This window comes from Leptonychotes weddellii, chromosome 2 (genome assembly GCF_054177405.1).
Source record: "Leptonychotes weddellii isolate Sample4059 chromosome 2, ASM5417740v2, whole genome shotgun sequence".
NCBI classification, from domain to species: domain Eukaryota; kingdom Metazoa; phylum Chordata; class Mammalia; order Carnivora; family Phocidae; genus Leptonychotes; species Leptonychotes weddellii.
This window is the reverse complement of record NC_138370.1, coordinates 175855636-175871489: the sequence shown is the minus strand read 5'-3', so window position 1 is coordinate 175871489 and position 15854 is coordinate 175855636. Positions and strand designations below refer to the sequence as shown.

The 15854-nt window shown below is 60.3% G+C and overlaps 1 protein-coding gene across 2 annotated transcripts in view; it reads right to left on the bottom strand.

The window, feature by feature from the left end:
* Positions 1-1709: 1709 nt before the first annotated feature.
* Positions 1710-15854, bottom strand: part of CPZ (carboxypeptidase Z) — a 22836-nt gene continuing 8691 nt past the window's right edge. The window contains exons 4-11 of one of the 2 annotated variants that reach the window (XM_081812699.1): positions 14856-15068; positions 11908-12104; positions 11197-11358; positions 10548-10706; positions 7361-7496; positions 5341-5480; positions 2456-2555; positions 1710-2182 (exon numbers count right to left, since the gene is read on the bottom strand). In XM_081812699.1, coding sequence (XP_081668825.1) covers positions 1815-2182; positions 2456-2555; positions 5341-5480; positions 7361-7496; positions 10548-10706; positions 11197-11358; positions 11908-12104; positions 14856-15068 — 1475 coding nt within the window. In that variant the 3' untranslated portion in view covers positions 1710-1814. The remainder of the gene's footprint in view (positions 2183-2455; positions 2556-5340; positions 5481-7360; positions 7497-10547; positions 10707-11196; positions 11359-11907; positions 12105-14855; positions 15069-15854) is intronic. The other variant, XM_081812698.1, reaches the window with a different exon arrangement.

Genomic DNA, 15854 nt, shown 5'->3' with positions numbered 1-15854 from the left:
CCATCTCTCTCCTCATCCTGGCCATCCCCATCCTCACCCCCTCACTGGGGCCTAGGCCTCAGCTCCTGGAACGAACAGGGGCCCCGCTGAGCTCTTGGCCTTCATGCCCACTCCGATAGGCTCTTCTCCAGACAGCTGCGGACAGCAGGAGCCTCACACAGTCGTCCTGCAGGAGGCCCTGAGCTGCCAGCAACACGCTCCGAGGTCCCGGGCCAGCGGTGCAAGCTCTCTGGGCTGCACCCACACCAGTAAATCGGGAAGAGCGGTCTGCTCCACGCAGACCTGGTACACAGTAGAGCCAAATCCATGATGACCTTCAGAACCACTGGACACAGGGGTGAAGGTAGGGTCGAGAGCCCCGAAGGATGTCTGACAAACACTCCAGATCATGACCGATATACACATGCTCGTTTTGTGAGCCGCTGTGCCCCTGCCAGACTGAGGACGTGAGCACGCCCGCGCCCCCGCTCCGCAGACCCCACCCCCTGGTGCTGGGCGCGCACCTGCTCCTCTCAGCTTGCCCGGAAGCCTTCTGAGATGGCAGAGGCCAGGCCAGCCGTAAGACCGTGCTGATGTGCTGGTAGGGGTCATGGTGGGGGTCAGCTGGGGTCAAGGCTCTGCTCACATGGGATCCCCCTCTGGGTGGGGGCCCCAGTGGCGCAGCCGGGAGCAGCCGGGAAGCTGCCGCGTTGCAGACGAGTCTTCGATGATGCGTTGAACTGCGTTCCCCCAGAAGGTATGTGTTGAATTCCTCACCCCCAGTATCTGTGAACCTGACTGTATTTGGAGATGGGGGTCTTCCTAGAAGTGATCAAACTAAGATGAGGCCGTTGGGGTAGCCCTGATCCAATATGACTGGTGTCCTTATAAGCGGGCAAGCGGGAAAGAAAGGCAGACAAGCATTGACAGAAGATGGCCCGCGGATGCGGGGAGAAGCCAGCCGTCTATGAGCCAAGGACACAGGGCTGGCGCGCATCCTTCCCTCGTGGCCTCAGAGGGCACCACCCCTGTCTACACCTTGACCTTGGGCGTCCAGCTTCCAGGACGGTGAGGAAACAAATGCCTGTGGCTCGAGCCCCCAGCCTGTGGCATGTTGTTACACAGCCCTAGCTCACTGGCACACCTTCTTTGCCAGTGTTCTCTGATGGGCCGCATGTCTCCCTGCCTCAGGGATCCTAGGACCCACGGACCTGCCTGACTATAGAGAGATGGGCCAGGAGGAGTCTTGTGGGGAGTCTGAGGCCTGGGGGTGGGTCTCTGGACCTGTGTTGGTGCTATCATAAGGTTGAGAAAGGAGCCAAGGGAGATGCTTCGTCTTGGAGGTAGGGCCCCATCAAAGCCCAGGAGCCGCCAAGTGTGACCCTTGGGTGATGCTATGGTCCCTGAGCTCTCACCAGCTCTCCTGCCCTTGAGGTCACCTGTTGCCCACCCCCCCACTCCTCCCAGCCAGGCTCTCCTGAAAACTTTCTCCTTTGCATCCTACCTCCACATACTCCCAGAGTCTCTGCTCCCGGCTGGCCCTGCACCTCCCTCCCCATGTGTCACCTCCCTGGGAGCCTCAGTGTCCCCATCTGTAAGGTAGAGGGCCCCTCTTGCTTTGGGGCCTCAGGGTCCACCCCACAGCTGGCTGCCCATGGGACCACCTGCCCCAGGGCCATCCGGGTGGACGAGGCCGGCGTGCCTCATGCCCAGAACCTCTCACCATGGCCGACAGTAAATAAAACGACTTTAATAAAACAGAAACAGCTTTACAGGGTGTCTTCTGAAGACAAAATCAAGAGCCTGGAGCCTCTGGGCCAGAGGGTGGGGGGAGGCTAGTACTTGAGCAGCCAGCGCGGCTTGTGCTGACTCACGGACGTGAAGTAGGACCACCACCACGGCTTGCTCCCACCCTCAGAGGGCTGCCTCCGTCCCCCGAGGGGCTCCCAGCCCGGCTCCTCGGGCTCCCCATATGGGCTGGCACCTCCCGGCGGGTCTCGGGGCCCAGACCCATTTCTCCGTAGCCCGAGGAGAAGCTTCTTGGGTCCGGTGCCCAGAGGCTGGAGAATGAAGTCCACACGGCCAGCCCTCTTCATCCGGGCAGGGATGGTGACCTTCTTGATGACCTTGGAGTAGCCGGGGGCCTGAGCTATGACGATGTGGGACCCCGAAGGTAGCAGTCTCCAGTAGTCGCCATCTGGGGCTGTGAACAAACAGAACACAAGTGATTCTCAGACCTAGGCTCACATTCGGGCTTGAGGTGCCGAGACTTGGGGGCCCGAGGGGCATCAGCCTGGAGGGCAAGCACCCGCCTCTGTACTGGCCTGGAGCACCCTTCCCACTGCTTCCTCAGCCCAACTCCTATTCATCCCTCAAAACCCGTGGAGGATAAGTGGAGCAGCCCCTTGGGGCAGTGGGCCAAGTGACCGCTTGCGGGAGCCAGCCACCACGACTCAGGCCCCAGGAAGGTGCTCACCTGTGGTGATGTCATGGCGGATGCCCTTGACCAAAATCCGGGCGTTTTTGACCGGCTTGCCAAATTTGTCCATCACCACACCTTTGATGCCGCGGTGCACCTGAAGAGAGGGAGAGAGAGGGCGTGGATATGGTGCATGCTCTCCAGAGGACGGGCGGCCTAGCCCAGCCAGCTCCCATTCATCTATCCTCAGAGCCCCCCTCTGGGCTTGCGCATGACCCTGCAGTTCTGCTCGAGGGTCCACCCAGCCGTCTCTCCTGGGCCAGGGGTGCTGAGCAGAAAACCCCGGAGCTCATCTCAGCTCCCCCTTCACATGTAGAGCAGGTCGGTGTGGCTGCTCTTCCCTGAGCGTGGGCACTGGGAGGACATGGACCCAGGGTTTGGACCCTCGTGTCAGTCCCAGCCGAGGCATCAACCACTCTCTGGTCTTGGACAAGCTACCCTGCATCTCAGCACATCTCCCATCTGTAAAATGGGCCTCGGGTGTTGCTGGAGAATGGCGCACAGCAGAGCCGGGACTCAAGGTAGGTCCCGGTCTAGACACTGCCCGCTCTGAGCGGATACCTTCAGGTGAGGAAGCTGCATCCCAAGCAGGGCCCCGTCAGAACTGCTTGGCCCTGTTCACACTCCTTCTCCTAAAAATGTCAACAATAAACAAGCCAACCCGCCCTTGCTCTATTAGACTGCAAACAACTTGGGGCCCACGGGTCATGTCAAACGAGGCCAAGGTGACTGGGTGGGAAGGGAGACAGTGCAGAGAGACTCTTCTCTCCCGGGAGGCTGTCCCCCACACCTGCAGTGCTGCCCCAGACCTCCGATCCCCCATCCTGCCCCTGCTCTGCTCAGAACCAACCAATTCCTCTCCCCCACACTCCTCTTCCTCCAGGAAGCCCTCCTTGATGACCAGCCACATCAGGGTCCTCCTCCGGGGTCCCCAGTGTTGGGCTTCCACACTCCCAGCCCTGATTTCACCGTAATGTCACTGTCTGCCCTCCTCCCCACAACCTAGGGGAGAGGCCAGACACATAGTAGGGTCTCATTTCATGTCAGCTTTCACAGGCTAAACTTTGTTCTGCCCTTGCTTTTGAGCTGAGGAATCACCTTCCTGCAGACCCGGGACGTGCAGCTCTCCGGCAGGGAAGGAGACGTGGTGTGCACGCCCCTCCCTTCCCAACCCAGGGAGATGCAGACACCCACCCAAAGTCTGGTCAGCATCACTGTGAAGAAGGCCTCCATGGGCCATGACAGACTCGATCCTTATCAGAAGCCCCAGCACGGCCTTCCTGGGGCCTCGTCCTCAGGGGCCAGCCACACCCGGCTTCACGACCCGCCTGCCACCCTTCCGTGCTCACTATTAAATCTTTATACCCCAAGACCTCACATACAATATCCACAGAGCAATCCCAGCCCCATTTAAGGCTCCTTAAAACTAATTTTCACCAGACAGCCGTAAAATGAAATGAGCGCGGGGTCTGGCCCAGACCCATTACTGAATGATGACCTGCCCCACACAGCAAGAGGTCGCGGGCACAGCCATAAAACAGAAGCTCGAACAACACTAACAACGTCCAGCTCTTATCTGGGCTTTGCTTTTTATCCGACAGTGGCAGCTGCTGACCCAGGAGGCTCTGCTTGGTTCTTGCCTGGAGGAAGGTTCCTGATCTTTCTAGAAAGGATTCATTGGCAGAACTGAGGTTTGGGGCAGGCAGATCAGAGTGTGAGCTCTGAGCTCTGGGCAGTCACTGGGCGACACGGGGCAGGCCCTGTCACTATCTGACCCTCTGTCTCCTCCTCTGGTTTTCTCGTGGCTGCTGAGAGCCAGGCCTGGGAGCCCACGAGTGACCCAGCAGCCCCAGGCCAGCACCGTCCTTCCCTAGCACCTGTCCCTCGGCCCACAAAATGGGGCAGCCCCTTCTAACAGCCAGGACTGCTGTCAGGATTGAAGGCCGTAGGTGGGGGGTGCCAACTGTAACGTGCTACACACGTACATCCCCTCACTGTCCCCTTCGGGCCATCCTGTCCCTCCCTCAGGGCCTGCTTCTTCTGGGGACACGTGCCAATGTGTGAGTCACCTGGGTCTCGAAAATGCTCACCAGGGCGTCTGCAGGGCCATGCTAGGTTCCGCCTCACCCCTTGCGTGCCTGTCCCATGGGGTTACCGCCCTCAGACCACCTCTGTGAGCCACACTGGCAGGTAGGACTGGGAGACGCACGGGCCGCGGTCACCACGCTGCTGGGGGACCACTCCCGGGGTCCACTGACGATTGTTCTAGACACGTTTCCAGTGGCTTCTGCTCAGCACCACCACCTATTTCTGGGTGACCGTGGCCCCAGGACAGCAGTTACCCCTCAGTTCGGCTGCCCCACCCCTCCGCCAGCAGCCAGTGCCCTTCCCTCTGAGCCCGAGGCGCAGACATGCTCCAGGCCCCGCCGCGCAGAGCATCACCCTGAGGCCTCCCCCCACCCAGTGCCCAGTCCATTCCCGCACCCACGCTCCTCACTGTGGCCTGGGGACCCTCCCAGGCCGTCCCCACTGCCTGAGCTCTCCCATTGCCTGGTTCCTCCCACTTCGTCACAACGCAGCCCGGGTGCCACCTCCTCTGCCACCTCCATGGTCTCCAAGGCTGAGTCAGGTGCCATCCCTCGGCCGCCTTCGATCCCTGCATGCTCCCTGTTCCGTGGTGCCCCTTTAGGCCCTGAGAGCCTCGCTATCCTGGGGGGCCCAACGCACACCCCCTGCTGTCCCAAGCGCCCCCAGGGCTGGCCGACAGGAGGTGGCCAGTGACCGGATGGACGGCTAGCCAACACACAAGTCGGCGTGGCCGCGCACCCGGTCCGCCCCACAGCGCCGTTCAGGCTGGCGGAGCGAAGCCGCAGGGGACTCACCATCTCCACGAAGTTCAGGAGGGGCTCCTTGTTGTGCTGCCAGATCGTGTAGAGGGCCTCCTCCGGGGGGAACTTGACGCAGCCCAGCTCCACCGTGATCTCGAAGCAGTTGCTGTGCAGGTAGTTGAAGTCGGACATGCCTGCGGCGCAGGGGAGTGCCCTAAGCGCGTGCCCGCGCTCCACACCCGCGTGCCCGCGCTGGCACCCGCCCCCGCCCCCGCCCCCGCCCCCCGTACTCGACACTCGCCTGCCCCACTCGACACCTGCGCGCCCGCGCTCGACACCCGCCTCGCCTCCCCACGCTCGACACCCGCGCACCCGCCCACGCTGGACACCCACCCCCACCCTGGCCGGCGGGGGCGCGGCCGCCGGGCAGTCGTGAGTGGCTACTGCCCCATCCCCACTTTACGATGAGCAGACCGAGGCGCGGGGCGCTGGTGGCCTGACCCAGGTACCACGGGGGGAAGGGACGGAGCTGCACTTTGAACCCAGGTGTTCTGGCACCCAAGTCCTTGGGCTTACGCTCCGTCCTGTGGGCCCCTCGGTGGGTAAGGAATGAGCCGATTTCCAGTAGAGACACGTGCGCCCCTGGAGGCCAAGTCTCTGGCCCTCTCCTGGCCTGGACCCCAGGACAACAGCATCCGTGTACCTAGCCAGACCCAAGAACAGCCCCGGGGAAGAAGGTCCTCTAGCCCCCACTTCCAGGGAGAACACAGGCTGCGCAATCCAGTGGCAGACAGAGGCTTCGAGAAAATCGGGCTGCCGGCCACCCACCCACTCCTGCCCTCTGCCCCATGGGCTTTCAGAGTTTCTTGTCCAGTAGAAGCTACACCCGGTCTCCAGGGCAGGCCTCCTGCACGGCCGGGGCAGCCCTGTGTCGGGAGCCGAGGTGGCCCCTGCCCTTCAAAAGTCAGCAGCCACTGCTACCAACTTGATTTTCACAGCCTGCGGGCCTTTCCCGGGGCCATGGGGCAGCTTCTGTCCCTCAGAGCCCAGGTGCAGGGTCCCTGACTCCGAGTCTTGAGCATGACCCCATGTCCAGGGTCTGCAAGGGACCCACGGGGTTGGTCTGAGCCTGGGAGAGGGAGCCGGGCTCGCTGCCAAAGGGGCACAGACCCAAGGACAACACGGGGCCAGTGGCCAAGGACAGAGGGCCTCATGCTCCCGGGAAAGGCCTGCCAGGGCCATCTGGGGGTGGCAGGGGCAAGGTTGCCGAGCAGGGCTGTGAACTGGCTTCAGCACAGGAGCCGAAGGGGCTGATCTGCCCACAGCTCCACCCCCTGTGGCATGGACGCCAACAGGCCCTTCTCTTGCCCGAGCCCGATTTCCTCATCTGCCAAATCTCCTAAATACTAAGTGTCGTGCCAGGGTGGAGGGGAGGCAGGTAGAGTGCAGGAGCACGCAGGCCCGGCCCAGCAGGTGCCTCTGAGGGCACATAGGGTCCCGCGCACCCCGCTTTGCTCTGCGTGATGTCCACCTGGACGCCCAGTTAACATGGAACTTCAGAAAAACAATGAATAAAGTTTAGTGTAAGTATATCCCATGCAGTATTGGGACCTACTTACACAGTACTAAAAATGCTTCATTATTTCTCTGAAATTCAAGTTTCACTGGAGTCCTTTATTCCCTAGGGCACCCTCCCTGTCCCCCAAGAGGCAGAAGAGAATTGGTCACAGGTGGGGTCACTCAAGGTCAGCGCTCACGAAGTCCCCCCACAGAACCGGCGGGGGGTGGGATGGAGTATAGCCCTGCCACACCTGTCACCGGAAGGTCCTCAAGACAGCAGCTAGAAGGGAAGCCAGATCACCCCACACAGGCCAGGATGCACGTGCTGCTGCTCCCCCACATTCCAGAAGTTCCAGAATCCAGTTCCCACAAAGAGCTGCCGGGAGGAGATGTTGGCCGCCCCCCCTTCCAGCCCCTCCCCCACCTCCCCCTCCTCCTCACACCTTCCTGAAGCCCTCCCCTCCCCACCCCCTGCCCGTCCCCCGCCCCAGCCCAGCCCCCCCTCCACCCGTACCTCCGGTGAAGCTGTACCAGTCCGCCCCGTTGATGATGCTGCCCCTCTTCAGGAAGTTGCCGCCACACCTGTTCTCCGACCTGTCCATCATCATGGGGTGAACATCAGCATAGGCCCTGGCCAGCAGCTTGAACATCTGGAAAGGAGACCAAGGGACAGGTTTCTCGTGAGGCCAAGGCCAGAAGGTGGGGCACCCTGCAGGACGCTCTCAGCGCGGGGGGCAATGGGGTGAGGAGGGGTCTGCAGCACAGATAGGAGGGGGGAATGGTGTCCACGCAGACGGCACAGCACGTGCAAAGGCCCGGAGGTGGGAGAGCCAGAGCTCAAGGCACGTGTGGTGGGAACCTGGCACCCTGTGGAGCCCCTGCACACCTGGCTAGGGAGGGTGGGCTTTCTCCCAAGAAGGGGGTTCACCGAGGAGACGCTGGCAGGGCTCCCCGAGGTCAGCTCTGCAATTTCCCAGGCACTTCCTGCAGAGGGCAGGCCTCGGGAGAGGCGGGAGGCTGGGGTGGGCCTTATTTGCGCTGACTTCCCCGCTGACTCCTCTATGATAACCATCACCCCATGTTCTCCGGGGACAACCTGTGCCTTTGGGAGCCCCCCACCTGCTGCCACACACGTGCGGTTTCCACTGTGGTGGGTGGAGGGCCACGGGACCCGGGGCCAGCACCCCTGGGGGCAGCCTTAGGGGCGGGCACGTCTGAGTGTGTCCACAGCCCCTGCCCCCAGCGCAGCACTCCCTGCCCCCCATGCTGCCCTCACACCAGGCAGGCGCGCAGGTCCTCCCGTGCCTGTGTCCCAGCGAAGGACAGGGGTCTGCTCAGGGTGGAAGCTCCCAAGCTGGGGTCATGTGGATAACGGGGCCCAGGGCACTACGCTTGTCAGAGCCGCATGGCCCTGGGAGAAGCCTGTCCCTGCGAGGGGACCCCTCTGCAAAAAGGGGGAGGCTGGGCACGTGGAGCCAGGCCAGAGTGAGGGTCTCTCCAGTGGGGGTCATGGCGACTCCAGAACCTGGGCTTTGGGGGAGGATGGGTCCAGTGTCTCCGGGGTAGGGCCGTGCGATTTCAGCTCCGTCCCTCAGACACAAGCCAAGCACCCAAAATACAAGCCCATGCATGTCCTACAGTCACTGAGGTTGGCAGATCCTCCAGCAGCCGTCCTCAGCCAGGAGTCCCAGGGCCCTAAGAAAAGGGCCCTCTGCCCACAGGTGCTGACGGGGCTGCCTCGAGAACTCTGCCTAGGTTCCCACCTCTCTGGGCCTCCCCTGTCTGCCTGCAAAGCAGTGCCTGGTCTGGTGAGGCAGGCTCCCCGCCCATCCTGCCTCGGTCTCCCCCCTGTCACCCATCAGTCAGCCCCACTGCCACACCGCCTGCCCTCGGGAGAGCAGGGAAAGTCATCGTCAGTCCCCAAAGCCCAGGGACACACAAGCCGCAGGCCTGCTGGGAACAGGCCCGACCTGGGGGGGCAGGCACAGGACAAGGACATCAGGAGGCCAGCCGGCTGTAAATGAACGAGGTGGTGCAGGGAAGTGGGCGGGTGCTCTGCAGGAGCTCAGGCCAGGGGCTACCCAGCTATGCCGCCTGGGACCCTCTTGCTGGGGGTGGGCTGGGTTGGGGAGGGTTTGAGGAGCAGGATAGAGCTTGAGCCGAGCTTGGGAGAAAGATTGTGGCTGAAGGGACAGGTATAGGGGGGCAGATGGCCTGGAATGGCACCAAGAGGTGCTGGCTCTCGTCCACGGGGCACCACGGGAGTTTGGGGGAGGTGACGTGGGACACCCTGGCCAGCCTCTCTTCGCACTCTCCCGCCCCCCAGCGCCCCTCCTGGGACCCTGGTTTCCACAGAGACCACTGCTGGCTGTGGGCCTGAGTATGATCGATCCATGATTGATGGTTGGTGGGGAAGACTCTCAGTTTTCTGACTCTGGTGGGACTCGTTGAGGTGAACTTCCCCCCCAGGGACATCCTCATACATCTACCTCTGGACTCAGACACTGGGCTTGGCACCTAGGGCTCCGGCCGCCGAGGGGACCCAGGCCTTGTCCCGCTGTTGACCCCGCCCTCCAACAACCCGGGGGTCAGGGGCTGGTCCTGCTTGAGACAGACCAGCGCGCAACATCGGGGGGCTGGGGGGGAGGCTGGGGGAGGCTGAGCTGATCTGTGTGGCCAAGGGAGGGGAATGGGCAGGGAGCTATGGACAGCTGTCCACACAGCCCCCACTCCCCGCTCCCTGCCCTGCCACAAAGCAGAGGGCAGGCCTGGCTCCCCACCGCCCCTGGTCCACCGGGAGCCCTGCTGGGTGACTGAGCAGAGAGCTGGGACCTTTCCAAGCCCCCAGGCTGGCCAAGGCCAGAACGTCCAGCTTTGTCGTCCCCAGAGGAGATGGGAAGGAGCCCAGGGACTGGCCTTGGTGGGAGAGGGGTCACCGGGGACGGTGTGGGCAGCTCCTTCAGTGAGCTCGTCTGTGGGCCCTGTGCCACACAGATCACCCCCTTTGCCTCCAAAACATGGAAAGTGATGGACTCCCACCTCCCAGACCAGCCTGCATGAGCTCCGGGATCAAGCCTGGGAAGGAGCCCCATTAGGGCGAGGAGACCACCCGCAGCCAGTCCTTAAGGGAAGAGGGGGTGGAGAGGGTTCTGGCCATCATCACGTCCTCCCCAGCTGGCCTGACCAGTGAGGGAAACTGAGGCCTGAACAGGGGAAAGGCCTCTTCAGACCCAAGGGAACTCCAGGACCAGAATTCCTCCTCTGATCCTGCTGCTTCCCCGGAGCCGGCCCAGGGGACCCTCAGCAAACCTGCAAGGCCCAGGAGAAGCAGGGAGGCGGCCAAGGTCGGGCGGGCGCCATGCACACTGCAACACTGCCCTCTGCTGGCATCGCCTGGAACCCCACCCTCTCCCTGCGGCCAGGCAGGGAGCACGCTGGGCTACAGTTCCCACCCCAGGGGCTCCCCGCTGGGGACACTGATGGGAGGTGGGGTGTGGCCAGAGGAAGGATGGGCTGCTTTCAGCTGGCTGGAAGGCTTCCTGGAGGAAGGGCCTTTAGAGCTGGGCCTGGAAAGCTCCTACTGTTCCTGGGACTGCGGGGGTCTCACTGAGCTCAGAACAGGAACAAGGTCAGGCCAGCCCCGAGGGCGCTACCCCCAAGGCAGCCTCCCCTGCACACACAGTAGGGCCCGCCCCCCTCACCTTCTCATCGGGCGTGGGAGAAAACATCTTCTCTTCCTGGGGGTGCTTGGAGAAGTCGAAGGGGTAAGACACCACCAGGTCGCCCCCGTGGAGGCTGGCCGAGAGCACGAACGGGGTGGTCCGCATCCACTTCATTATCGCCTTGGTCTCGGGGGCCACCTGCCCAGCACAGACGAGGCCATCTTCAGGACCAGGCACAGCCCTGCTGGCCGCCCCGGCCATGCCCACAGCCTCCTCCAGCCGTCTCTGGGCCCTCCGAACCTGCCCGCCCCGCCCCAAGGCCCTGGCCCGGCCCCCGCCGGGCCCTCAAGATTCCCTTCAGGTGCCACCAGGCTTTCCCACCTGCCCACACCCCTGCCTGAAACTCATTTTCCCACCTCCTGGGGCCATCACTTCCTCCAGGCAGCCTGCCTGGGAGCTGTCACTGAGTACCTGCCAGGCCCAGGGTGTTTTCCATACGTGTTCCCTGAACCCCAACAACCCAGTGAAGAGTTACCCCCCTGTCCCAGGCAGGAAACAGAGACTCAGAGGCTCAGGCTGCTAATCGCCAGGCTCTCCTGCCCTGGGGAGACAGCACCTGCAGTCCCAGAATAACCAGAGACCCCTCAAATGCATGACTGTGCACGGGGTGGTCGGGGGCAGCTCCTACCTTACCCCACCAGTAGTGCTGTGGGATGGGGATGTGGTCACCGCGCATGCTACGGGACTCGGCCAGGCGGTAGTACTCAGACGTCAGGTCAGGGAAGTTGCGGTTCAGATCCAAGTTCTGTGCATTCTGCCTCCCGCTTGTCCACCCGTTGTAGCCGGCACCCTGAAACACAGGCCACCCCCACCCAGGGGTTAGCACACCCCACCCCAACTCCTTCTGCAGGGAGGCCATGGACTGGGCTGAGTCAGAGGCGAGGGTCGCCGTTTCTCCCTGGCTTTGTGTGATGAACTTGGGAGCATGTCCAGCCAAGCTGTCCTTGACCTCCTCTCCCATCTGTCCAGCTCCTCCTGCCCGACCTCCTTGCTGAGCCTCCAAACTCAGGGCCTTGCACTGGCTGCTCCTCTGCCTGAATCCCCCCAACTTTTACGTGCACTGCTTGCTCCCCACCTCCGCTGGGGCCCCGCTCAAAGTCACATCAGAGAGCCCCGGCCCTCCAGCTACCGTGAGATCTCGCCCTGCCCCCGCTTTCCCTCAGATTTCTCTACAGAGCACATCCTCTTTCTCACACACCACAGAATTATCGGTGTCTGCCCCCACCCCAAGTAGGACCTTGCTGATGTTGATGCCTGCTGAATGCCCATCACCAGAACGGTGGGTCATCACTGCTAGTGAATGAACAGATGGGAGGATGTCAAAGGTAGTCGCACTCACCTCGGCAGCCGCCACCTCGTACCCGTCGGGGTTCATGGAGGGCAGCAGGTGAATGCGGGTAGTGTTGAGCAGGCGCTGGATACGGGGACTGCCCAACAGGTACTCGGAGCACAGGTACTGGGCCAGGTAGATGAGCATCTCCCGCCCTGCCACCTCATTGCCATGGATGTTGCCGATGAGCTTCACCTCAGGCTCCACTTGGGGGAGATACAGTGACCTGAGGGTCGTCTCAAACCCTAGGGTCCCCGGAGACTTGAGGGCCCACATGGCAAGGCTGGCTGGATGCTTTGGGACCTATTCATACTTGTTTTGGCCCAAGCATCGCTGTGACCAATGAGGTCTCATCAAAGTCATGACTTACTGAGCTCATTTCTTAAGTTCAGCCACAATTATTAGCAAAACACATCAAGGATATTAATTAATAATATATGTTATCATTGCCCTGTGTGAATTTTATTCACGGCCACTTTCAATACTTGTGTAGTAAATTAAGGTGTACATTGGTGCTTAGAGGGGAAGGCAGTTGGCCCTCAAATGGATGGATGGAAGGAAGGATAGAAAGAAGGATGGATGAATGGGTGAAAGGATGGAAGGATGGATAGAAGGTTGGATAAGTGGATAGGTGGATGAATGTTTAGATATTTCAATAGAAGAATGGAAGGAAGGAAGGATGGATGGATAGATAGATGTCTGGATATCTGAATAGAAAGATGGATGGGTGAAAAGATGGAAGGATGGATGGAGGGATAGAAGGATGGATGGATGGATGGATGGATGGATAGATGGATGTTTGGATATTTGGATAGAAGGGTAGAAGGTGGATGGAAGGATGGATAGAAAGATGGAAGGATGGATGGATGGATGGATGGATAGATGGATGATGTTTGGGTATTTGGATAGAAGGATGGATAGAAAGGTGGAAGGATGGATGGATGGATGGATGGATGGATGGATAGATGTTTGGAAATTTGAATAGAAAGATGGATGGGTGAAAAGATGGAAGGATAGAAGGATGGATGGATGGATGGATGGATGGATGGATGGATGGATGTTTGGATATTTGAATAGAAGGATGGATAGAAGGATGGATAGAAAGATGGAAGGATGGATGGAGGGATAGAAGGATGGAAGGATGGATGGATGGATGGATGTTTGGATATCTGAATAGAAGGATGGATGGAAGGATAGAAGTATGGATGGAAAGATGGATAGAAAGATGGGAGGATAGATGGAAGGATAGAAGGATGGATGGATGGATGTTTGGATAGAAAGATGGTTGGGTGAAAAGATGGAAGGATAGATAGAGGGATGGATGGATGGATGAAAGGATGGATAGAAAGATGGATGGGTAATGAATGGATGGATGGATAGATGGATAGGTAGATGGATGCTTGGATATCTGGATAGGATGGCTGCCTGGCTGGCTGGCTGGCTGGGTGGATGGATGGATGAGTGGATTGTGGTTAGAAGATAAGAGTAGACCAGGGGCCTGGCAGCCTTACTAACTGTGTGACCTCAGGCAAGTCAACTTTCTTCTCTGAGCCTCACACTGCTCACCTGGAAAGTGGCATCTCCTTCCCTGGCTGTGCACTGCCCAAGGACCTGCAGCCATGGGAGCAAACACTCATGTCCCTCCTGCGTTCTGAGTGTATAAATGACCCTGAGGCTCCCCACAGTGGTCACTTCCTTTGGCCTTCTCACAAGGGACACCCCTCACCACATTCCAAAGCTGCACATCAATCTGAAATAGGAAGAATCCTATCTTCATGCCAGAGCATCCCACAGGCTAGAGGGGTAGGAGACAGGGTGGGCCAAGGAGGCTGGGGTGGGGCCAGGTGACCTCTGACCCTTAACAGGAGACAGGGCTTTGTTGCCCAAACCACTAGGATGAAAATTGGGCTGAGTGTAGCCAACCCAGCAAAGGTACCAAAGCCACTTAACCTCAGATGGTTTATATTTCAGTAATTAAACAACCAAGGGTCCAATGGGAACGACTTCTGGATTGACCCCGTGTGCTTCCCGTGATCACGGGGATAGACCAGCTGAGGGACGGAGCCAAGGAAGGGCTCCCGGCAGAGACCAGAACTGGGGCCCTGTGCCCGGACGTCCTCAGTGCCCTGGAGGGGTTCATGGTGGTCTTCAGCTCACTGCACGGGACACCCATCCATCCTTCTATCCAAACATCTTTACTAGAATCTCTTGAATTCTTGAGTCAGCCCCCTGACCCCGCCCCCCACCCCGAGATCCAGCTTCATGGTGAGTTTTGTTCGGCGCCCCCACTACAGAGGGCAGTGAATCAGGGGCTGCAGTGGAGTCTGACCTCCTGCTTTGTCGGCACCGACACAGCTCTGGAGAGACAATAAAACCTAGCATTTTCCACGTAGCTCTGCCCCATCTCAAAACAGGACCACCTAGCCTGATGAGCTGAAATGGGCCTGGTTTTTGAAATGCAAGAAGTGCTTCCCTCAGATCATTCTGTGAGATTATGTTCACCAAGCAGCTCCAATGAGCCAATGAGAAGTGGCCAGGACCAAGCACGCACATACCTGACTGGGTCCGAGTGTGCCAGGGAGAAGTTGCAAAAACGACAGAATGCAAAGAGCACGGTTACATTTCCCCAGAGACGGACAAGGGCCCACATGCCTACAGCCACAGGAAAGCCCTCACTTCTCTCCCCCCTGACTTGTGCAGGTGATGCTCCCCAAGACGGTGCCCCCAGCTCGTGTCTCCCCGTTGAGTCCCAGCAGGCCCCGCAGGATGTGGCCATGCGCCCCAGGGCACCAAGCCGAACACAAACCCTGCCTGCTCCCTGTCCCCCATCCCTGCCGTGACGAGGACCCCGGACCCAGGCTTGTGCACCCCAAGCCAAGTAGGCCCAGAGCCCTTTCCTGGGAGCTGGCCCACACCCAGACCTCTCCCTTGGGCCCCCGCCAGCAGCAGCAGCTTACTCAGCTCGTGCTGGCCAGGGCGGGCCGAGAACTCAATGACCAGCAGCTCCTTGCCGTTGAAGCTCCGGCCGATGCTGTAGGTCTTGGCGATGGGGGCGCAGCGGGCCGCCGTCCGCCTCAGCACACGCACCATCTGGGCGTAGGAGTGGTGTGTGAAGCGAATGAAGGTCGGCGGCAGGCCTGAGGGCAGCGCCTCATCCGCGTCCAGGCCTTCTGGGGAAGAATGGGGGTGCTGGGGGGAGCCTCTAGCTGCCCTTGGTCGGCGCTCACCACCAGCGCAGCTACCCACACCCCTCAATGGAGGTTCTGTCTGCCCCTGCCCAGCTCCCCTACAACCCCTGGGGCCCTGGCCACCCCCAGCATCCTCACGCCCCCTCCCCTGCCACACTCGGAAACTTGGGGGTCCTACTGGAATGGCTCCCCAGTCAACCTGTTTCTGTTTTTCATTAAAATCCCCTTTATACTACTTCATGTCCGCAGCTACAATAGCACCTGATGGAATGTACACAGCATCGCAGTTCCTGAAGTTAGGATGATGGGGAATTACACAGTGACTGTGGAGAACGTATAAAATACGAAGCAGTAGACTATGAAGGCGAGGACATACCCACAGAAACCGGGGAAAGCCCCTGTTTGGCGGGCAGCCTCCTGACTGTGTGTGTTTTGTTTTCCGCTGACGCCTAGCTGTAATCATGGTGCTGATGCAGGTTCCTAATCTGTCTACACTGCTGCATGGTGGAGGCGGCTTCCATGCCTTGTCAGCCGGCAAGCCCTGCTCTGAAGGGCTCCCTAGGGTCCAGCCCACCGCGGCCACGATGACACCAAGTGTTGGATGTGATTACCAACACAGCAGTGAGGGTGCCCCATGGGGCGGGGCGCGGAGGGGGGCAGGGATAGGGGAGCTGGGGGGAAGGGAAGGAGGAAGGAGGGGGAGGAGGAAGGAGAGGGAGGGAGAGGAGGGAATAGGAGGGGGAAGGGGAAAGGAAGAGGAGGAGGGGA